This window comes from Diprion similis, chromosome 11, assembly GCF_021155765.1.
Source record: "Diprion similis isolate iyDipSimi1 chromosome 11, iyDipSimi1.1, whole genome shotgun sequence".
Lineage (NCBI taxonomy): Eukaryota > Metazoa > Arthropoda > Insecta > Hymenoptera > Diprionidae > Diprion > Diprion similis.
Genome location: NC_060115.1, coordinates 8,307,393 through 8,331,447, shown reverse-complemented (window position 1 = coordinate 8,331,447; position 24,055 = coordinate 8,307,393). Strand labels below are relative to the sequence as shown.

Below are 24,055 nucleotides of genomic sequence, written 5' to 3'. Positions count from 1 at the left end.
GCACAAATCTACTCGATTTTTAAGTATTCAGAAACAATTTTAAATCAAGAATCTAAGTCTCTAAGATTTTCTTTACAATTCGAATACTTAATAACTCGATAAATATTCAAATCGCGACTATCACGGACTTAAATAACATAAAAATTATGAATTTCTGGCAACCTGCAGCCTCCTTAAGACGTCAAAGTAGACGGAGGTTTGGTCTCATAAAACGTCGAGCCGTCGTCGTTACGAAATTATTTTCCGGAAATAATACACAATCCTAGGGTAAAAGAACACGTCAGCGAGGTTAAATTGTAGGTACCAAAATCGCGTCTTTTGGCCTTGGTTCACACGCGATAAAGTCGAAGAAAAGGCGAAAGTCCGAAATCGCGATCGGTCAAAGAGCGCAAAATTCGCGGCCAGTAATTTCGGGGAGATTGATCGACCGCCTGGTCGTGAAACTGTGAAAGGTGACGATTATCACCCCCGCAGAAGGGGATTATTCCGCCCCTATCCTGCATCCTCGTCACCCTGTATTGAATTCTTAATTAAGATTCAAGTTACGATCGGTATCTCGGCTTAAAATCGTGCCAAATTCCTCAGAGCCGGCTGCCGCTGCAGCCTCGCGACCTTAGCCTTCGACTAAATTTTTATTCGTCCTCGCCGGCGCAGCCAGAGGCCAGAATTCTAGCGCAGCTTTAAATGTTGCGGCATCATTTTCCGGCCAATATATCCGGCCCGATGGAAAGCTGCGAAGATATTGAGAGGAATCCGCGATGCCAGCCTCGAGCAGACGCTCTTTTGCCAAATTTTCGTCGACGCCGAGAAAAATTCGCCGGCCAGTGGCGTCGACGAGATTGAGAATTTTTTTCCATTCGCTTTTCGTCTCCTTGAAGGCGATTCGAAATGGAACACCGGAGTCTGGCATGTGCAGGAAAAGAAGAACCAAACCGACCCGGCATCGTGCAACTGCTGTCTCCTCGCTGTCGCGGCTATTATTAGCTAAAGAAAATTTCAAACATCCACGAATCCGAGGCCTCGGCTCAGTGCCACGTGACTTTGGTCACTTTGTATAGTCGAAGTGCGCTTCTGGTACCTTGTACTCAGGAGAAATATGGACCTACATCACGTCGTGCACACGAAAATAGTTGTACGTATATATTTTAACATTTTGCAAACTGCAGTTTGCCAGCCAACCGCAGATGATGAATCTGTTTTTCGTTTTAGAAATTATTCACACGCTCTTCAGATTTGTGATAAAAGAATACAACTTTCGCAGTAATTAATAAAAGATTAGAATTATTCTTACTGATGGTCGAAAGAAAAATCCACATTGATCGATTTATGTTGTTAATTATTTTTAGTATAAACGTAACGATCTTGGATAAATTTAGAGAAATTCCCGCCGGCGTCGAGAGCCAAAATTCATTCTTGAATAATATTGAATTAGTTTCTTGCACACATATTTCACACAACGTGACAAGTAATTACAAAGACACTTCACGACTTTGAAAGTGAGTCCCGAGAATGGAACGAAGAAGAAAGACAAACATATCTGAATAGATGTAGGTATTGCAATAGCAACGTGGGTGTGAAGTTTGTCGGGTAATGCGATATACCTGAAAGCACTACATTGCGCAACCTGTCCGCATCCTGAATATCTCGTGTTTAGCGCGGAGAACGTGTCATTGGATTACGTATTGAATTTATTTGCATCTGATGACATTGACCAGCCCGCATGTGTAACGCATGCAGGTATACACACGGTCATCATATACCTATAACTAATGTAAAAACGTATGAGCTGTAATACGTTGCATGCTTACCGATTCTGTCGGTACGATCTATGTGCTCTATTCTGCGCTAACGCAGATCTATCGCGATGATTTACAACGTGCCTTATTGTAAATATAGGCTCGCGCAATTCTCTCCAAAGAGATTTCTTACAGTGGGAGTAAAGCTCTTCGCGGACTGCGAGGGGTCAAGTCTAAGGACAAACTGCGCAAATAGAATTGTACGATGTAATTTAAAGATCGTTACGTATGTATGCTTGGAAAGACTGTCCAGATCCAAGTTGCGAGTCGAGGAGAAAATCCGGTTGTTCGAGTCACTATCAAACGATTTTTCAGAGCTTTTTTTTTAATATTAACATTTTTTGCCCATCTCAAAGTTTTCGCTTTGACTTCAAGACGAATTATTCAATTATTCGAACGAATGCATTCAAAATGTGGATACCAATTCACCGCACGCCATTGCAGGACGTGTAAATTAGCGAGGCTGCAATAGTGCAACAGTTATAGGAATGACTCATGGTCAAGAAGGTTCCGTGGCGATAGTCCAACAAAAATTTAACTCACCAAAATATATGATGCACGTACTTCTACCTACTTTCTTGCAATTGGCGATAATTGTGTTGGTTCTCAGATTTGAATACCTGAGTTGCAAATTGTTACGCGAAAACTGTTGCTTCTTCGTTCTACGAATCGATTTGTCAATTCGTTTCATATCTGATTGCACACGAGCAAAGCTAATATCTCCGAAATGGATTTCGTCATAATTTTTATTCTGTATTTTTGAATGATACTGGATCGTGTTTAACCGATTAGTAAATTATTAACAATGTGTTTTGAGGCAATAATTAAAATGTTCATTGATTTCAAGGAACCGAATGTATTCCCGCGCAGCGATGGCTCAGTTAAAAAAGTGGTTTACAGATAGCGCCATCCTACAGGCTTGTGTAGTGCATCTCAGAATGCAAGCGACTTGTCGAATCTCATACACGCGTGTAACTACAGTTGCGTGTAACACGGCGCGTGAGCGTATAAATATAGCAAAATTTAATAAAAAGCGAATTAACTGCAGCATTTCGTACAATGCAATCTTGACTGTGCAATATGCATTATCCAGGTGAGCGTCTACGATGCAATTACTCCTAAATTCAATATTGCATTTTGAATCGTTTTGGACTTTATAACGATAGTCAGGGTCTGGTGAGGGTAAAATTCTCAGCCATCATTTCAATCGCCCAAGAGGAACCTTATATCGCCATTCTGGATTTTCATAGGCAGGAAAATCCTGCTGAGATATTTTACTGCCTAGTTTTTGATCGATAGGAATTCCACTGAAATAGGTAATTCGCATTGAGCCTGCGCCAGGTAGCGTTTCCCTGCTGTATTGGCATTCTTGTCTTATCCCACATTTAGTAGTGCCCTTTGACGCGAAATGGGTTTTTAGAATTCATATTCTACGTAATGGAATGTAAGTGCATATCGGTTTCTGACCTGTATAGGTATACTCTGTTGTTCCTTTTACATTTGTAGACAAAGACAGAAAGACGTTGGCAATAGCTTTTCTTTTCTGACCGGGATTCAATGTCCAAAATTGATGAATACGAAAATAAATGAACAGAACTTGACAAAAGAATATTTTTCAAACCGAAAAAATGAAACTACATCACCCGTTGAATTTTTATTAACTTCTTACGCGGCACTGTTTCTCATCAACTGTTTTATTTTGGTTGTATAAATTGCTATCATTAACAATCATTATACAAAACAATTGTGATGTATACTGATATTGAATTGATGTATTCCATTTAATTTGAAACAGTAATTATGTTCAGGTCAATCGATACGAAAGAAGAAAATAATATTGCATATTTATAAAAAATACATTATCCTCTACTCCTTTGTGATAATAGAAAATAATTTATCATCTTTTTATTTTTAAACTTATTAGTTTAATTATTAGATAATTATCCGACTACTTCTCCAACTTGATTCGTATCGCTTCCATCTCCTGAGGGGACATTCTTTGACAGTCATCGAGTGATCGGTTCAGAAAAGTATTCGCAAGTTTTATTACTCCTGGTAATTTGGTTGCGTAATAAAAAAAGTACCTGAAATGAAGAAAAATTTACCGATAAAATAAAAAAAAAAATCAATTCAATTTTGATACCTCACCGGCATTTACTCCAATAATAAGAAATCTTGACTGGATGTATTTTCACCTATCATAAAACAGAACAACGGTCTTTAAAAATGCAAGCTTACTTTGTGACATAGTAGCCGATCCATTGCTTATAAGAAAGCGAAGAATAGAGCCGCGGCATTTTCAAATTTATAATATCCGTAAATTGGAGAAGACCTGTTTCAAACGTGATATTGGGCATGAAAAGGTTGAGACTACTGAATATGCATCTCAGCATATGTTCCCACTCCGGGGTAACCTCTCGCAGATGAGGCTTCACCCATGCTTCGATGAAGTCGTTACTCCGTTTTCGGATGTCCTTAAGAGTACCACGGCAAAAATTGAAGCTGCGAAAAAAATGCACACAGTTAATCGCAAGATTGATATTGAACTGAAAAAATAGAGTGATGAGCTCTGAATGAATTTACTCAGACTCACTCGTCTTCCATTCCCAATTGATAACTGATGCTTCTCCATAAGTGGCAATAGGCTTCGAGGTCTTCATCCGTCGCGTAATGAACCCCAAAAGCTTCAGGGTAGGAGACTATCAAACCGACAAAGCCCCACTGCGTGATGGCCATGTCGGTCTGATTGAAACTCCTGGGTGGATCAGGACTGTTCTGATCTATCAATAATGGACACTGGCCGATTGCTGGGGTCTTACAGGCCTCGGGAAAATCTTCAAGCAATATTTTACGCGAGATGAAAAAAGGCTTGGGTATCTTAGCTGCGGCGTCTCTGTCTTCTTTCGTAAAAGTGTCCATCCTGCGTTTTACTACCGCATGCATCCTTCTCACAGCCAAAATGTCCTTCCAAGCTGCTGTCTCCTTCGACCATAAATCCTGAGTGCACCAATGCCGAATCCGCAGAGACGTAGACAAGAACCTTAATTGTGGTTAAAAATTCCAGACTAAAGATTCAAAATTTATTCTAAGGATCACAGCCTTCCAAGACAAACTTCAACTCGCTACCCCATACAGATACCTTTTGAAAGCTGCGAACGGCGAGCTAGTTTTTCCTGTTATAATCACTGGATTGAGAGAGCTTTGAAAAGTGTACGTTGCGAACCAGGAGAGGATCTCGGCAATGTAAATTGAGAAACTGTGATCCTGAGCGAATTTCTGGCCTCTTCGAAGCTTTTCCATATCGAGCCAGTCGGGCTTTTGATCAGCGGGTCGCCCGCAGTCCGCAGGTTTAGTCCACCCTGTTAAAAGGTGAAGCATGGTGTCTGGAACAGCGATCAGAACTTTTCGCAACTCTTCGGTAACCGTTTCTCGACATTCATTTTCGGTTGGTCTCGATGTCCTGCGAGTCATTGAAATCTCGGGATTTTCTTGCTTCAAGATATACGTTCTCAGATGTTCGTCGGTCGCTAAGTTCAGAAGAATTGTCTCTCTGTCATACGTTTCGTTTGATTCTGAAGATTGAGTTCCCGGAATTTCATCCATCTTTTCATGCCCATTACGCTCTTCAAAAGTTACACTGCAGCCTAAATGTGGTGGAGATACATTGCGGGTAAAAATTTTACGAGGTCTTTATCCCTATCAGTTACAAACATAGAAAAAAATTATCATCTTTGCCAGTGAATGACAAAATTAGTTCGTTGAGTAGAAAAAATAGTTTTCTGCTTCGGCGAATTCTAGTGACTAAGCGTAAGTACACTTGGTTGTTTTCCAGCGATAACCAGATCTATTCATAGGATACGCCCATTGGAAACATCCGGTGAAATCGTACACAGATAAGCAAAATATCGCGAACTCGTGATAATGATTCATCTCGTATACATGCCCATTGTCACTATATTTACTTTCTATGCAGAACACAATCTTACGACGTTTCCAAGAGGAACGATAAGAAGCGTATCTGGACATACAAAAAACATAAATTGCTACGATTGAAGAAATGGAGTTTTCTAGTTATACAGATATTCACCCTCAAATGTCATTCTCATTTCTCACGTGACATTTTAGTCCCGAATTATAAGATACAAGAAATTGGAAAATTATCAAGCTTCATGTCGTAAAGCAAGTGCAAAAACTTTTTCTCAGGGAAGCTGTATGATAAAATTGTGATACTTACTTTAATTACAGCTGCTCCGAGACGTAATTAACTTGTATCATTATATGTTGCGACACACTTTTTCATTCGCTCATACGCTGCTGTGATCTAACTGATGTAGTTTGCTATTTATCCTACTTACTTATGCTAATGTGTCAGCGACTAATCAGCTGTTTCATTGACCTCGCAGCCAGGATGATTTGACTCATGTGAACATCACGATATCTCTTTATTTTATGATCGCAGCATCTGAATTTGTGAAAATTCACGTGAAATATGTGCAATCGTAATGTAATGCTGGAAATCCTACATCCTATCTTTTGACAAAATTGGCACTTTCATCCAAAATCAAACAGGTGATTCTCCGGTTAGTTCTCAAATTTTATTTACATTTTCACTTCGATTCTCCTCTGTCTCTCCTCTAGTGAGAAAATAACAGGATGACACAATTCGAGCTTACTTTATAAGACACTGATTGATCCAGGTTTTGCAAAAGGATTAGTATCACAACGATTCTGCATGATTTCCATTTTCACCCGAGTCTTAATAACCGTAACAAAAACTTAATATTTATTCTTGCATGATTAACTATACGTATATTTCCCTTACATCCATTTATTAACCGAAATTCCATGTCAATTAGATAGTCACTTTTTTAATTAACCTTAAGTAACTAACAGGATAAAATTTACTATTAGGTAGATTTGAATTTTATGAATTATGGTATTGTCAATTGTGTGTCCACCTGAAGAGTTTTCATTGTCAGCGCTGGTCTTATTGACTATGATAGGTGTACCCTTATTCTTAATTAAGTAACAATACAATGAACTTCGCCCAAAACTAATCGGGTAATCAAATTAACATCCTTCTACTTTAATTCGTATCTTTTCCCAAGCCGAGGGGCTGAGTCTTTCGCCTATATCCAAGAATCGTTGCAGCTTCGTATTAATGAAATCGACAACCCTCGGGAGTTTCATCCCATAGTAAAGGAAATATCTGAAATAACGAGAAACATTAACTCACAATCAGATATTGTGACTTGTGATAATGATAAAGATTAATTTCATTTGAATGCTGATCTGTCTTTTCTACTGCGAAAAAATAATGGATTGGAACGATTTGGACTCACTTCATAAGACAGTGGCTAATCCAGGCTTTATAAGACAACGACGAGTAGAGCCGCGGCATTTTCAGATCAAGAATTTCGCAAACGAAGAGAACGGTAGTTTCGAAGCCGATGTACGGCAAAAGGTGTTTGAAACCATCGAACACACATCTCGTCATGTGCTCCCACTCAGGGGTCACTTCTCGCAAATTAGGCTTCACCCAGATTTCGAGAAAATCATGACTCAATTTTCGAATTTCATCGAGATTGCCACGGCAAAAGTTGAATCTGAAAAATAAGTTGCGGGCTTACCATTGCTGACGAAAAAACGCGAATAATGCATCATATAAATTTTTGCTCGACTCACTCATCTTCCGTTCCCAGCTGGTAGCCGATGCTTCTCCACAAATGACAATAGGCTTCAAGGTCTTCGTCCGTAGCGTTATGAATTCCGAAATGCTGTGGGTAGCAGACGACCAATCCAACAAGTTGCCACTGCGTGAACGACATTTCAAATTGATTGAGACCCTTGGGTCGATCAGGATCGTTCGGCTTCACCAGAAAAGGACACTGGCCAACCCCAGGAACTTCACAAGCATTGGAGAAATCTTTCAGCAATATATCACGCGACGGACACGACATGTTTGGAATTTTCGCAGCGTCGTCCGTTTCTTCATTTGTAGAAGCATCCACTCTGCGTTTTACAGCAGCGTGGGACGCTCTAACGGCCAAAATGTCCTTCCAAGCTTTCGTTCCTTTGGACCAGGGATCGTAACAGTACCAATGGTGAAACCGTATCGCAGTTGATGCCCACCTTGAAGTTTTCAAGAATCGGGAATCAATATTATGGACATAATTTTTGTCTTCTTTATTAAGAAAACTGTTCAGTGACAGCGTTGACTGAAGAAACGCCGACAGTGCTTAGAGGCCATAACTAGGAGTACCTTTTGAAGGCCAAAAAACGCGTGTTGGACTTTCCAGTCAGAATCAACAGCTTGAGTGTGTCCGGAAAGGAGTACGTGCACGTCAGGGAAGCCATCTCGCCAAAGTATAGTGAGAAACTGTGTTCCCGAGCAAATTTCTGACCTCGTCGTAGCTTTTCCATGTCGAGCCAGTCGGGCTTTTGGTCGGCGGGTCTCCCGCAGTCTCCGGGACGAGACAATCCTGTCATCATGTGCAGCAGTCGGTCCGGTACTAGCTTTAAAAATTCTCGCAGCTCTTCGACAACCGATTCCAGGCATTCGCCGTCGGATTCCTCGAATGCCTTCGTCTCCGGAGTCTCGGTCTTCCGCGATTCTCTGGCGCTGTTCAGAAGATATTTTCTCAAGCACTCGTCACCTGCGAGCTTGCGGAGTATCGCCTCTCTGTCGTACGTTTCGGTTGCTGCCGACGATTCCATCGCGTCAATCCCGTTCGTCTCCTCTCTCTCATTAGCTGTCGGAGTGTCGCGATATTATCCTGATTTCTGAGATCCCTGAAAAATCACCGTCCTTCACGCCACCATGGATCGACATTGCACCGCTTCCCAACGAAGATCTTGCTTTTCTGTATTAAATGAAACGACTTACCAATCACGCTTACTGGTCGAATTCCACCCAAGTCTTGACGGTTTATTGTTAATGATCAGCACTGAGAATTGACGGAGCACAATGGCAAGTAACAAGTGCTTGATTGTTTGGCAAACGCAACTATTTAATCGAAGCAATGTAAAGTGGGGCTGAATGCATGAGCTAACCGATCAAACAGTTCCCATGACCTCAGGCACTTCCTCTAATTGACCCTACGGAGCAAACTTCAAACTTGCGCAGTAGTCAACACTAGTCGAAAAGACTTACCGTAACTTTTTTCACCTTAGTGAATACATAATTACGATTGATACACGTGTACGTATACCGAATCGTTATACTTGGGAGAATGAGGAAATAAGCAGAGTACTACCTAATTTATAGTAATTTACCTGCGCTCGTCACATGTTCTATGCATCTAATTAAATGTCTCGGGAATTTTTCGTTGCTAAACAATTCCTACTGTTTAACTACATGAAAATTTGATGATGCGAACTATTGAAATATCAAGTAGGCAGCTGAAATTGTTTATCTAAATTTTTTTTAAATTCTTGAAAATTCCCAAGTGGGAGAAAAAGAGCCCAGGATAAAAAAAAAACCACATCACCGTGGTTCTAAGAGCAAATGCCAGGGTGCTGAAATTCTCGCTGGTACCAATTCGCAATCAGTGTACCGTTTGAGATTTAAGAATTTACTCATCATTCTGAGTTGTGGTATGTCTAGTGCTATCAAAGCAGAGTCACTATCAAACGTAGGCCCACAAATACACGTCTCGTCAGACCGAATCAATCCTTTCGTCGTTGATCCCGAAAGATGGCGCTGATCGTTGGAAGAATAGATAAATTACCGGGATTCGACGCTCGGAGAGTTCAGTCTGATCGGGTCTACGCTAACGATAACATCTCCGCGGGTCCTCTTAGATATCCTTATTCTCCTCATCTCTGTTCCTCTTCACTCCAATTACAAACAGTAGATTCACCCCTTCAGGCCCCCGAATTTCACGGCAGCTCTCCAGATACGAGACACAACCATTGATCGTACACTAACACCTCGTAAACTCTTGACACAAGCTCATTACTGTACTAACAAGGATTTTTTATGCATCCTCGGCTTTTCCCCTACAATCCAATAAATTGCAAGTATTTTTTTTTGCCCAATTGAGTGTTTGGATTCATTTATTTCGTTCCATATTTCATCCTCTAATCCTCATTCTTGTTTTTTCATATAAAGTCACGGGAATAATCGACTTTTATTCCTTTTATGCAAATAAGACTTTATTTCCGAGTCATCTCTGGCCACGTTATTGACTGGTTTCGGGTTGCAAGCCTCAACCCATCAGGAGACAGCTTCGCTGTTACTTATACTCTCGTTAATTTAGGTTTTTTTCAGTTAATTTTACTTTCCTTCTTCCTTATTACTATTTCTATCGCTTGTTCTACCGTCATCATCTCCTTTATCGTTCTACCGTTTGCTCTATCGGTTAGCTTCTTTCTTCCCTTGAATTACCTTCCTATAAAACTTTCTTCTGTTGCCGATAAGTTTGATTTAATTTAAAATCAGTGTCTGCGTGCCTGAGTCACCGGCTAAGGTAAGACTTCTGCTTTTGTACGCCTTTTTCTAGGATTTTCTTGTAATTTTATGCTAGATCTGCTTCGTAAATCGAATTCCTTGGAGTACATCCGAGCGTAATGAGTATTCGAATTACTAATTTCATATTGCTTGTTACCTGTTATATTTTTCATGTTTCTTGTAATATCGTATTCCACTGCTAATTCGAGTTCTGCTTATCGTAATCAGGTGTGTTTAGTGTTTTTCTTTATCTTGCGAACCCTTTTTGAAATCCTTCACTCTCATACTTTTATATTCTCTCGTTAATTATGAATCAGAATTCCTTTGTTAGTTTCACCTTGTCTTTTTTACTCTTTATTCTATCAAAAATCTTGCCAACTATTCTTGTTGACTAATTGTGTATTGCTACCTCTTCTAACAAACTCGACTGATTTAACGCTTGTGAATTTAATCGACAATATTTGACTAATCGACGTGGTAATTCCTTTGACTCGAGTTTATTTCTTCATTTCTGTAATTATCTAACCAACTCTTATGTTGCTTTGAATATTATAAACTTAAGTATCGTGATGTGTGCCCACCCTAAACCATTCCGTTGTCATCGCTGATATCACAGATTATAATAATTACACCCTTATTCCCAATGTGTGAATACAACTATCATCTTCCTAAAAAATTAAGCAGGTAACTCCCAAACTATCCTCCTAACTTAATTCGTAATTTCTCCAACGACGCCGGGCTGAGTCTTTCGCTCTGATCCAAAGTTCGTTGCAGCTTGGTATTAATGAAATCGACAACACTCGGCAGTTTCATTCCGTAGTAAAACAAAGACCTGAAATAAAAAGAAAAGTGCGTTAGGATATGGTGACTCGTGAAATCGGTAGGGATGACTCTCAGTATCATTCTGATCTGCGTTCTCTGTAGATAGTAGAAAATGAATTAAAAGAATTGGAACTAACTTCATGAGATAGTGATTGATCCAGGCTTTGTAAGACAGCGACGAGTAGAGCCGCGGCATTTTCAGATCAAGAATTTCGCAAACGAAGAGAAGGGAAGTTTCGAAGTTGATGTACGGAGAAGCGCGTTTGAAACCATCGAATATGCATCTCATCATGTGCTCCCACTCAGGCATCACTTCTCGCAGATGAGGCTTCACCCACAACTCAATAAAATCGCGACCACATTGTCGAATTTCGGCGAGAGAGCCACGGCAAAAGTTGTACCTAAAAAAAGTTTCGGGTTCAATGTGGTTAACGCGAAAAAGAGATCGATGCATCGCACGTATTTTTGCTTTACTTACTCGTCTTCCACTCCTAACTGGTAGCCGATGCTTCTCCACAAATGACAATAAGCTTCGAAGTCTTCGTCCGTAGCGTTATGAATTCCGAGGTGTTCAGGGTAACAGATCGCCAGCCAGACGAACTGCCACTGCGCAAACGACGCTTCAAATTGATTGAAACTCTTGGGTCGATCAGGATCGGTCGGCTTCACCAGAAAAGGACACTGACCGACCGCAGGAACCTCACAAGCATCGGAAAAATCTTTTAGCAATATATCATGCGTCGGACACGACATGTTTGGAATTTTTGTGGCATTGTCTATTTCTTCGTTTGTCGAAACGTTCAATCTACGTTTCGCAGCAACATGCAACGCTCTGACAGTCAAAATGTCCTTCCAAGCTTTCGTTCCCTTTGACCAGGGATCGTCAGAGTACCAGTGTTGAATCTTCACCATCACGGACTTGTACCTTAGGGTTTCAAAAATACGGAAATCAATATTACGAACAAGATTTTTGTCTGATGTTTAAAAAAACTTTTCAGCGTCAATGCTTACAGCGGTGACTAGGATACAAGGATAATATACCTTTTAAAGGCCGTAAACGGTGTGCTGGACTGCCCAGTTAGAATTATCAGCTTGAGTGTGTCGTGAAAGGTGTATGCACACATTACGGAAAACATGTCGGCGATGTATAGTGAGAATTTGTGGTCCCGAGCAAATTTCTGACCTCGTCGTAGCTTTTCCATGTCGAGCCAGTCGGGCTTTTGGTCGGCGGGTCTCCCGCAGTCTCCGGGACGAGACAATCCTGTCATCATGTGCAGCAGTCGGTCCGGTACTAGCTTTAAAAATTCTCGCAGCTCTTCGACAACCGATTCCAGGCATTCGCCGTCGGATTCCTCGAATGCCTTCGTCTCCGGAGTCTCGGTCTTCCGCGATTCTCTGGCGCTGTTCAGAAGATATTTTCTCAAGCACTCGTCACCTGCGAGCTTGCGGAGTATCGCCTCTCTGTCGTACGTTTCGGTTGCTGTCGACGATTCCATCGCGTCAATCCCGTTCGTCTCCTCTCTCTCATTAGCTGTCGGAGTGTCGCGATATTATCCTGATTTCTGAGATCCCTGAAAAATCACCGTCCTTCACGCCACCATGGATCGACATTGCACCGCTTCCCAACGAAGATCTTGCTTTTCTGTATTAAATGAAACGACTTACCAATCACGCTTACTGGTCGAATTCCACCCAAGTCTTGACGGTTTATTGTTAATGATCAGCACTGAGAATTGACCGAGTACAATGGCAAGTAACAAGTGCTTGATTGTTTGGTAAACGCAACTATTTAATCGAGGCAATGTAAAGTGGGGCTGAATGCATGAGCTAATCAACCAAACAGTTCCCATGACCTCAGGCACTTACTCCAGTTGACCCCACGCCCCACGGAGCAAACTTCAAATTCGCGCAGTAGTCAACTTACCTTTACACCATACGATACCATAATAATAAAAAAAATCCGTTGTATAGTTGGCTATGCTCAGGTACTCACACGAACTAGTAGAGTGACAAGTCTCTTCGGACGGGAATTTATCGGTACGTAGACAAAATAGAGAATAACTTGTCAGCTAAAAAGTGAGGAAGCAAGAAAATTAAAATTGAACCTGAACTAAGATGGTAGAAGAAAAGAGAAAACAAAACTATCGAAAGTTAGACGCGTAAATAGATCCAAATAAATAGATATAAAAATGCAGAAATATAAAAATAAATAGAAACATAATAATAATATTATAGTTATCATCCGATCGTCAACAGCTTTTTAAACGTAAGGTGGACCGAGTACTGTAGATCCATTGACAAAAACCCGACTGATACGGATCCAGGAAGCATTTTGAGTCTAAACAGACAGTCACCGGTCTGTGAGCAATCGAAAGAGCACATAAAATAAAAATCGTACAAAAATCATCAACAGAAGTCGGATTTTTGATTTTTGAAGAAAAATAAAGATAAGTTTTGGCAAAGATTGGAACGCTGCATCAAGTCATCCGGATACTCTCGACGACGACAACTACCTTTGGAACGATAGATGAATGATATTTGACGGTATCAAAAAGCCCGCTTTCAGTCCTTATTGGTACATAATACGCTATTTTTGAACAACTCGCCACGTGATCCTTTCATGCGTCTTAACTAAATGCAGATCCATTTGTGACTTGTATTAGAATGAATGTGACAAATGCTACGCATACGTAATTATTCTGGGTCAATGTAATAGGTGAACTCAACATTATACAACATGGTAGAGACATTATAGGAGAATCATTCTCCCGATGCTATTGTCTAGTTCTAAGTTCGGATTTTCTTGATTACCGTAAGCACCTGCGGCATTCGTTTCGTGGATTTATGACTCTTCGCCACAAGGTGACAACAACTTTTTACTCGTTTCAACCTTGCTTGAAATGCGGAATTATTATTATTATGATTTTGTTCATAACTTCAAGTTAAGGTACGTCTGGTTCCATTAACGATGAATTATTACGCAAAGGCACGTAAGCATACAAACACACTTGTTATCAGTTTTATTTAAGAAAAAAGAGAAATTATATCTCAAAATACAGGTCACGAAGGGATTTGATGTTGGAATTACTTGAATACAGAATAAAATATTTCTGTTTATCAAACGTTTCTTAATTACGAATAATGATTTGTTCCTGTGATTCAAATCCCCGCGTTAACGTTATTCTGCAACTTTATATATTGTATTGTACTAATTCATTGCTTTGTGTTGCTTTACAATCCTTGCTAATTATATCACAGTTTTACATTGCTTAGTTTGATTCAAGTTTATGATTTGTCGTTTCCGTTATCACGCTATACTATATATAATACATTTTGTCTTAACCTTATTAAATATATGCGTATTTAGTATATCATACTTTGTTACAATTATACGTATTATAATTTATCGGAGTAACGCCCAGCGTACGGAATAATTCTTTCGTGATAAGGTCCATCCGTGCTCTACAGAATATATGACTCGTGTTCCGAGCTCAAAACGAAATCAACGATTTTACTATTTCCTATAGTATCTTCAGGCATCGCGGTTTCAGTTTGATCTGTCACATGTCAAGAATCAGTAGCGACCTGATTCTCCACCATCTCTGCATCTGGAAACCCAGGAATATTGGAGAGTTTGATTCTTATCGCGTCGATTTCCTCACTTGTGTATTTTTCCGCTCGATCTAGAGTTCGGTTCAACAGAGCATTGAACAAACTCTTCATTCCCGGCAGTTTGATCGTGCAGTAGAAGAGGGACCTGCAAGAAACCGAGAAGATAATCAGAATTTGTATTCTTTTATGGACTAGAACAGATTCTGCGGGGAAATTTTCGAGGGAAGAAATTGGTTTATAAACGGCTTGCGAAATCTGACAAACATCTTAAAATCGGTACTAAGAATTTGTAACTCATGACACAGAGTGTCTCAGAAGAAAAGATAATCCGCGTCTTGCGAATGGAATTTTGGAATGAGTTTTCACCTCGAAATATCCTTTTTGGAAAACTAATGTGATTTCGCAGACAATAAATCGTAGTGAAGGTATCGATATTGATTCCATTCTATCGAAAAATCTATTTTCTAATCGTGAGACCATCAAACTCCGGAACCTACTTGCTGAGATTGTGATTGATCCAATCTTTATACGACAGCGAAGCGTACAGCCGTGGCATCTGGAGATTGAGAATTTCGGTGAGGTAAAGAAGAGAAGTTTCGTAAGTGGCGCCGGGTAGATACACGCTAACCCCGGTGAATATGCACCTCATCATGTGTTCCCACTCGGGAGTGATGATTCGTAAATTAGGCTTGACCCAAGTCTCGAGAAAATCGCTACTCCGTTGTCGAATCTCTTCCAAGGTTCCACGACAGAAGTTGTACCTGCAGTAAAAAAAAAAGTTCGCATTAAGAACGTGGCGGTGTGACATCTGGTGGCGAATCGACGCGTCGCTCAAACTGCGCCATATTTAATTTTTAATGATATTTTTCCTCGTATTTTTTGCAGTGTATCGATTCCAGGATCAAAAACTAAGCCATAAACAGCTTGCACTGAGTTCTTCCTACTTTCGTGTACGCGTAATAACCCCAAAACGATCCGCTCACGACTCAGTTCTCGTCGCCATATTGCTCAGCCACGTATGCTGCTAACTTCACGTCGAATCGAAAAGAACGAAAAGTCTTTCGCTACTACTCACTCGTCCTCCATTCCCAGCTGGTACCCGATACTCCTCCACAAGTGGCAGAAGGCCTCGAGGTCCTCGTCGGTCGCGTAATGAACACCCAGGCACTTAGGGTAGGAAATTATCAAGCCGACAAAGCCCCACTGCGTCAGAGCCATTTCGGTCTGATTTATACCCTTTTGTCGATCAGGGTTGTTCCGCTCGAGCAAGTAAGGACACTGGCCGATCACGGGGACCTCACAAGTCTCGGCAAAGTCCTTCAGCAGCATTTCCCTTGACGGGCAGCATGCGTTTGGAATTTTTGCCGCCGCGTCTATTTCTGCATTTGTCGAAGCGTCGAGTCTCCGTTTTGCGGCACCGTGCATCATCCTCACGGTCAAGATGTCCTTCCTCGCGGGTGATCCTTTGGCCCAAAGGTCCTCCGTGTACCAATGCCGAATCCGCAGTCCAGTCGACAAGTATCTGAAATTTTTGGACGTCGGAAACCCGATTAGAATGATTTTCAGCCATAATCCTTGATGATTGTTTCTGTATTCAAATCGCCACAAATTTTCCAAATTATCTCTAATCACATGTTTTTTCGATTTACTTTTCACCTTTCTGCGATTCTTTCACTAAACTTGACTAATAATCTTAAAACAGAATTTTTCCATATTTTAGAGATCAACGATAATGTACTATTCGAAACATCTCTCATTCATTTATTACGTCATAAATTTACCATCAAATTAGAATTTAACGGAGAGATTTTTTTTCTCCTTGACACGTATCGTGTTGGACACTGTGAAGCTGACAATGCTTAAACAGAGTTAACTCATTCGTTTGATTCAGCTACGTTATACTTGCGATTGAAATAAGATTCGATCAAACTCAATCAATTCGCTCAGGCCAGAGATCTCTTAATATATTCAATTGAATATATTCGATTTCAACTTATACATACCCAAATATATATATACATATATATTTATTTAGGCCAGGCTCTGAGCGATTTGAATCTTTGTCAAATCACAGAAAGATTAGACAAAAGCCCTGCAGGATACAAAAATAAAAACTTGCAAAATTTTTTCGAAATCGGTGTTCGATATTGAATAGTAACTAATATTGAAGGAACCGTGTAAGGTAATTCTGACAAAGTGTTTCGACAAAATGTCATACTTGTCCTACAGACCATAGAAAGACTCTCAAACTCTGCAACACTTTTTTGCATCTTCAACGAGCACACTATCTGCATAAAATCGAGGGAAGTAAGGTATTAAAAAATAGCGTTCCGGGCTGATTTTATTACCTTTTGAATGCTGTGAACGGGGTGCTGGACCTCCCAGTCATAATGAGCGGTTTGAGTCCATCCTCGAAGCTGAAGAGAGCGAAGAGGGAGAGCATCTCGGAGAAGTATATGGGAAACATGTGTTCCTGTGCGAATTTCTGTCCTCTTCTCAGTTTCTCCATGTCCAGCCATTCGGGTTTGACATCGGATGGTCGGCCGCAATCGCCGGGCCGATTTCTGCCGGTACACAAGTGCAGCATCGAATCCGGAATGGCTTTCGACGCCTCTCGCAGCTTCTCCATCATCGATTCCCGGCATTCCTCGGTCAAATTTGCAACATCCTGCTCGAAATTGACAAGAGAATCGGCCGATTTCACACCGCCATTTTTCATCCGCTCAACACCCGCGATAAATCTGGCCTGCCACGAAGAATCGGAACTCGCCAAATCGTACAGGATCGCATCCCTGTCGTAGGGGCTACTTCCGCTCGTCTCGCCGCAGGGCACTTCCGGTGTTACGGTGTCGAGGCGGTCCAAGGATCCCTGGGAAACTCCCACGAACCCGCTGTCGTTGTCGCTGTCGTCGATCTCCGTTCGTTCGCCATCCGACGACGAGAATATCCTCTTCGACGAGGCGACGTCTCCGAGCTCCTCGAAGTCCGAGGATTCACTTTCCGCCTTCGAGTCGTCCGATGGGTCTCTGTCCATTTTCATTCTGCTAGTGATTTTTCAAATATTCCGCCCGTTGAGAATTGATCGACAATTTTGATAACCATAGATCGGATGATCGGTGGAAGATCTTGACGCCAAATTTCGATTCTGAAACACGTGCAGAGAATATTTTTATCAAGGATTAATATTTTAGTTGATTAAATATATTAAATCTTGCCATAATTTTATCCTTCCGTCAAATTTATTTGTCAAAATTATAGATTCAAGTTTGAGGGACTGAAAATTTCATCTTTATATTCTTATGATTTTCTGAATTTAGTGTTCGTGTGTTCTTTGCTCCCACTCTGTGAAATGCATCGCACGACTCACTGTGAGATACTAAAACTCGAAATGTGCTCAAGGTGGAACAATAAGCCACAGGCTGAAAGACTTGATCTGTCATTTGCTGTAGTTACAAGCTGCCATCGTATTCACTTTTACTTAACAACGATCGGTATTTTATAACAACACGTCGGAGTGTGAAATTATTAGCTTCATCTATCAATCGATTTATCGACTCTATTAATCGAACGATGTTTTTTTCTATCGATTGCCGAATTCAATTGATTGTTCTTTGAAATAATAGGTAAATGTTGAAAATTCTCAGTGACATTAAAAAAAGCTTAATTCGTCTAATGCCATAATTATATGTCGTTTAGGAAAATTTATAAGAATATTATTTTGAGGCAAATCCGAAATGTCGTATCTTTTTATATAGACGTAACGATCGGCCTTGTCAAAATATGTATAAATAACGTAGTCGATACGCGTATCGCGTTTGCATCAGGTAACGATAATTATCGTAATAATAAAATCCGGCAACCATTAAAGATATGAATTTGAAATAAACCTGATTCTGCTCACTTCCTATGGCTGTTCACGTAGATTAATATTTCTATCCATAGGATCACGTTATACGACGCATTTTAATTTTTAGCGAACAAATTAATTCACCTCGCGTTAATCGCGCAGAACGGTTAACGCAACTCTCGTAGCGCGAGCGTAACTGAGTCTCGTTTTACTTTAGGCGAATCAAACCTCGCGTATCTCCCTTTCCTCATCGCCTAGTTGACGTATCCATCTTTTTATCTCGAAGGAAGATATATATTGCTATAGATAAGGGCAACGCCTGAACGCAGTGCGTGAATCGCGTGCCACTGGATCAAAATCCGGAAAAGGGGTCAAAGATCAGCTATTGATCAACCACCGAGACTTTTCTAATTGCGAAAGAAAAAATTCAGGATTAACGAACGTCTCTAAATTAATTGATTGGCTCATTTTCAATCGCAAAAATCGCTTTGTTTCAGCGAAGATGTTGTCGCTACAATGGTGACGTGACAATTTGCTTTCAATCGATTTAGAAGTATCAGCTTAAAATGCAATTAGCTTATTACTTAATCTGATCAACCTGAGATAAATGCGTGAAAAAATAAACACCTGTTATTTCGCACGGACGATAATAATTTTCAGGATTTCAAATTACTGCTCGTAATCTCCCTCGAATTACGATTTCATCGTAAGTTCGAAGAAATTGATATACTTTATTAATTCCTGGCCTCCCATAAAATCGAGTTATCGAATGTGGAGCTAAGACACATGTGTTTTTTTTTTTTTTTTTTTTTTTTTTTTTTTGTTTTATTTGTTTATTTATTTTTTGGCACACTTTAATCGTGCGAGTTCTCTACGCTAGTGCGTAGATTAACACAGAAACGAGTTTTTGGCTAGAGCGAGACGCAAAAAGGAGTGGCGATGACCTTTCGCCATTTATCCTAAAAAGAAGAAGAAGAAGAAGAAGAAGAGGAAGAAGAAGGACAAGAAGAGGAGGGAAAAATCTTTCCGCATAAAATCAGCGACGGACAGAACGGTTCGGAAGTTTACCGTGTCAACTTGAAATGAATTTTTGAAAGTCTTAGAGACTTTCTCACTGGATGCTGAGTTGTTCCAATGTCGGGCTCTTGACCGATAATGAATCAAACGATGCTTATGCAGATGTCATGCAAGTGCGCGTTTAGACTTTGCACAGTCTCGTTGAAGGCAAGAAATTAAGGAAACAAAAATTGAATGAATACGCAACGCAGGGAACAGATTATTGTCGGGGATAATTTTTCACTGTAGGTTACTATTTGTACATGGATATATACACGTATTCATACACATGAATATTAATCTTTTCGTCAGACCGCCATTCCAAACTATAGAAATAACGCACCAGCAAGTTATTGTATAAAATTTTGAATACTTTCCAGACCTCTAAATCCGGGAGAGATAAAAACGATGTAGGCTGCAATGTCAATGTTGGATAAAATAATTTTTCGGTGTGTGAAACCAAGCTAAACCTAATTAAACCAAACCACCTTGAATATATACGATTCGGTGTATAATATACCGATTCTAGAGCGTAAAGGTCGGCAAAATTTGCCGCGAAAAGAATTAGCGGCGAGACAATTTAGAGGAAGCAAAAATAGGCCGATCAGATATGCGTTGAATTAATCATCTCTTAGAAGGGAAAACTGGGACAAAGCGAACAAGGCGATGTGTTAACTGGTATTAACACTTCGGCTTAGTGGAAGCGGGGATCCACGGACGAGGAAAAGAAAGACGGAGCATCGGATGGCAAAAGTAAGTAAAACGTCGAAAACCACGAGTCGTGACAACGGCTTAAACTAGCATAAATACAAAGAACCCGCGGGGATAAAAAGCGGAGACGCCAGAGTAGGTACGCGAGTCGGCACTGAAACTATATGCCATTATCTCAGTTGTACTTATTATTACAAAATTTGTCATTATTCTACGCGGTTTAAGCCTCGCGGTTTCCTTATACCGCGTGCATCGTGTGCCCTGCAAACCTAGAAATTGGCAATTATTGAGAAACCGGAAGCCGTAGCTCGTCCTTACTTAAAGAGGAGTTAGTTATTAGAAAAGGCTGTAAATTCGAGCAACAATAAATTGAAAAATCTAATGGAGATAATGATCGCGTGATTTCGTTTTTGAAATTTTCTTTGTTTAAAAGAAAAATAAAATAAAAAAAATGCCACTCCCAGCCTCTTTAATCCTCTTCTTCATTTTCTATATTCTTCGAGATAATTGTGTCACGGCCGAGGATGTAAAAGAACTGTTTTATAATCCAACCGGAAACTGGGTCGCAACTTTTTCACTCCTTACTCTAGTCGATCATGCCGTAGCTCGGTTTACGCGGTTTCGTGACGGTGGTCCCGTTTCCGCGTTATTATACGCAGTTCGTCAGCTCCTTTATATACTTGCACAAAAGGCGAATCGTCGTGCAGCCTCGCGGCGGAAAATCCATAGGAGGAAAACGATGAATTGGAGTTGGTCCAACGACGATTATAAGTTTTTCAAAAACTCACCGTCCCTCTGTGACGACTAACTACTTCGGATAAAACGGGAAGCTGCAAACTCTGGTCGTATCGCGGAACTCACCGAACAGAAGTTCATCTCAGACTAACATGCGAGGAACAAACGGATCGGCCTGAAGCTCCGACGACGGTCGGAACCCATGGACATTAGCCTCGTCGAAGGTTACAGCAATTCTTGCAGAGACTGACATCAACTGGCGAGATGTGTATCATGAATCCGAAGGCGATGTATTCACCTTCAAGAGTTATACGAGACGCGTTGCCTGGTTTTCTTTCCTTCTTATTTTTTCCCACTTTTCTTTCTTCTTCTCGGCACGGTCTTTGCAGCCTGCAATTTTCGCCATTTGCATAACGTACTTTTACACGGTTTTTCATTTTTTCCTATGCAAACCACGCCCGGTAATTTGTATGACTTACGACACGGTTGGATAAGCCACGGATAACGAGCTTATGGAAGTTTGCAAGCTATTGCAAAGTCGTCGGTAAAAATGCACGAGTGGAAATGAGCCGATGAAAAATTCCGCCTCGATACTATTCGTTTTTTGTCAAATTTAATCCTTCGTAGATCACGAGATCGAACAACGTCTTCGTAAATTATGTAACGTTCACTAATGCATGGGAGTCAGCAACGATGTTCCTGCATAATATTAAAGGTACAATTAAATTTCTAGCTTGTTGTTATAAACATTAATAAACAAGATATTACACCGTGTCTAATTGTGCTAGATCCGGCCTCGTATTTGATCTAGAGACACGAACCACTCACACGTGCATGCGTGCGTGTCGTTGGTGTCACGTGAAAATAAGACTGCATAATTTAATGACTATGAGCTAGCGAGGAATGTCAACCAGAGCCGCATATGTGTTGACGCAAAATGTAAAACGTAAAACGAGGAGAAAAATTTTACATCGACTAAGCAGGTAAGTGTGTATGCGGTGTGCACTTTAGGCAGGTACGTACGTCAAGATTATTACACACACACACACACACATACGTGGAAACCGGTTGCTGAGCCATAATAGTGCTGTGTGAACTTGGCGAATGGACTGTAAATTCGTGTAGTAAAAAAAAACTGGATTTTATTATGCGGAATAGTTGCTAATTGCCGAGCTGACCTTCGCTTTTCGACACCGCCAACACACGGCGGTCAAGAGTTTTAAAACTTATAAACTATCCAGGCAAATAATAATATTTACTCAGGCTGCTAATGGTAAAATTAAGGTCTAATTTTTCGCGAATAGGAAGGAACGATGCGTCAAATTTATTATCAACGTTTAGACTACTTTTTAGCAAATATCGCAGTTGCAATTTTTTTTCTTCTTCTTCTTCTTCTTTCTTGTCACAGCACGAACGCAACCGATTCAATGATTGGATTGCGAAATGAATTTCATGCAGGAATACACACGTATTATGTGCTTCGGAAATGACAGTGATTTCATCTGCGAGTGATTGCATTATGCAATGTGAAGTAATGGCCTTGGGTCGTGTGACAGGTGCTAATTCCAAACCGATTCTCTGATTACACGAACAGCAGCTGATAAAGCCGGTAAAACACGCCGAGCTGACATTTATATACAATCTGGGTTCATTCTCGCATTGATCAAAGTAATCGTTCGTTGAATCGCAATGCGATAAAGTAATCCGAGTGAATTTGCGCGTCTGACGCTCTCTCGAATCGGCAAGAAAAATTTAAGAATCACGGGCAACGGTACCATTCTCGAAAAAACCGCTCACTGGAACTTGAAATTCGAATGTCGAGATTTTACCGAAACGAATGAGTGTGTATTTTGTAGCTGCAGGTACTCCAGTGAAGGACGCGGGCGTATTTTCTCTCAGCTTCATTAAATTTTAGATTGAAATTTGTTTAGATGTTTACACGAATTTTAAATGCCCCGAGCACATGCTTTTAACTCTATACGATGACTAAATATTTCAAATTTATTACGTCACAGATCAAATATTCATTTATTTATATTCATTTCAGGTGTAACCATCGTGTTGTGCAATTACTTTTAATTATTCATTGGATATCGTCGTCAACAATTATGGAATTTTTGGAAAGTAAAGAACATCCAAGATTTCACGTTAAACGCAAAATGTCAGGCCGTTCCGATTTACACTCACGACCAGCTTTTCTGCGCCCAAATCATCGTTCAAATTCCAACAATAAAACGGTACGAGTATCATGAACAATACTATCAGTAAGTACAACTTTTTGCGCAGTCGTTGCCTCGGTTCGTTCATCGTGTTACGGCAAAGTCGACAAATGACAAAGAAAGTTTTGTCGCATTACTCACTACGACAACGGCAGCTGCGTCGTGGATTAAAATAACACCGACGAATCAGAAAATATCCGAGCTATGCGAACTTCGGAAAATTATTGGCACAGAGCTTCCGACTTAAAATTTTCCCTCACATTTAATCCACTGCCACTGCAATTATTTCGTGCCATGATATTTTTTTTTAAGTGGCTCAACATTTCTTCGGATATCTCGTCGGTAGTCACAACACCACAAGGTTTGAATCGACGTGACGACGCAAAATACCAACGTAACGTAACACGTAAGTCGAGGCTAAACTTTTCTCCAGCTCACTGTATTATACAGATTCGAGTACTGATTACGAGCAATCGGTAGCAGTATCATTTTTTCAGTCACAATATCGCCATAACTATGCACACATTATATTTTATACCCACCGGTTAACCGCGGGGAGCTTTCACAGCAGTTCGACTTCCGGTCAACGGAGCCAAGTACTTCTTGCTCGACTTCCGGTCCTCCTTAATTCCTTCCTCGGCGACATTTATAGAGAGATTTCCAAGCCCAGAGTCACGTTTTCAAAGCACCGAATCACCAACGTGGAACTGAACAGAGCGACGGATACGTCGGAGTGACGAGGCGAACGATTCCGTCACTGAAGCGTCGCGAATACTACTTCACCGGATCAAAACCGAATCGTACT

At 40.6% G+C, this 24,055-nt stretch overlaps 4 protein-coding genes across 4 annotated transcripts; all 4 read right to left on the bottom strand.

The window, feature by feature from the left end:
* Nucleotides 1–3,744: 3,744 nt before the first annotated feature.
* On the bottom strand, nucleotides 3,745–6,226 carry LOC124412762. The gene is made up of 5 exons (XM_046892879.1): nucleotides 6,031–6,226; nucleotides 4,936–5,440; nucleotides 4,390–4,836; nucleotides 4,035–4,298; nucleotides 3,745–3,880 (listed from the first exon to the last, which is right to left on the bottom strand). Exons 2-5 carry the CDS (start codon nucleotides 5,397–5,399, stop codon nucleotides 3,745–3,747), a joined length of 1,311 nt encoding a protein of 436 aa, XP_046748835.1. The 5' UTR covers nucleotides 5,400–5,440; nucleotides 6,031–6,226.
* Nucleotides 6,227–6,846: 620 nt separating this feature from the next.
* Nucleotides 6,847–8,755, bottom strand: LOC124412323. Its single transcript, XM_046892098.1, has 5 exons — nucleotides 8,683–8,755; nucleotides 8,059–8,604; nucleotides 7,482–7,928; nucleotides 7,139–7,402; nucleotides 6,847–7,005 (listed from the first exon to the last, which is right to left on the bottom strand). Exons 2-5 carry the CDS (start codon nucleotides 8,511–8,513, stop codon nucleotides 6,867–6,869), a joined length of 1,305 nt encoding a protein of 434 aa, XP_046748054.1. The 5' UTR covers nucleotides 8,514–8,604; nucleotides 8,683–8,755; the 3' UTR covers nucleotides 6,847–6,866.
* A 1,934-nt stretch (nucleotides 8,756–10,689) lies between these two features.
* LOC124412324 lies at nucleotides 10,690–12,708 on the bottom strand. The gene is made up of 4 exons (XM_046892099.1): nucleotides 12,112–12,708; nucleotides 11,549–11,995; nucleotides 11,208–11,471; nucleotides 10,690–11,080 (listed from the first exon to the last, which is right to left on the bottom strand). The coding sequence occupies exons 1-4, from the start codon at nucleotides 12,564–12,566 to the stop codon at nucleotides 10,945–10,947; spliced, it is 1,302 nt and encodes a 433-aa protein (XP_046748055.1). The 5' UTR covers nucleotides 12,567–12,708; the 3' UTR covers nucleotides 10,690–10,944.
* A 1,469-nt stretch (nucleotides 12,709–14,177) lies between these two features.
* Nucleotides 14,178–24,055, bottom strand: LOC124412496. The gene is made up of 5 exons (XM_046892398.1): nucleotides 23,793–24,055; nucleotides 17,031–17,827; nucleotides 15,758–16,204; nucleotides 15,180–15,443; nucleotides 14,178–14,827 (listed from the first exon to the last, which is right to left on the bottom strand). The coding sequence occupies exons 2-5, from the start codon at nucleotides 17,720–17,722 to the stop codon at nucleotides 14,638–14,640; spliced, it is 1,593 nt and encodes a 530-aa protein (XP_046748354.1). The 5' UTR covers nucleotides 17,723–17,827; nucleotides 23,793–24,055; the 3' UTR covers nucleotides 14,178–14,637.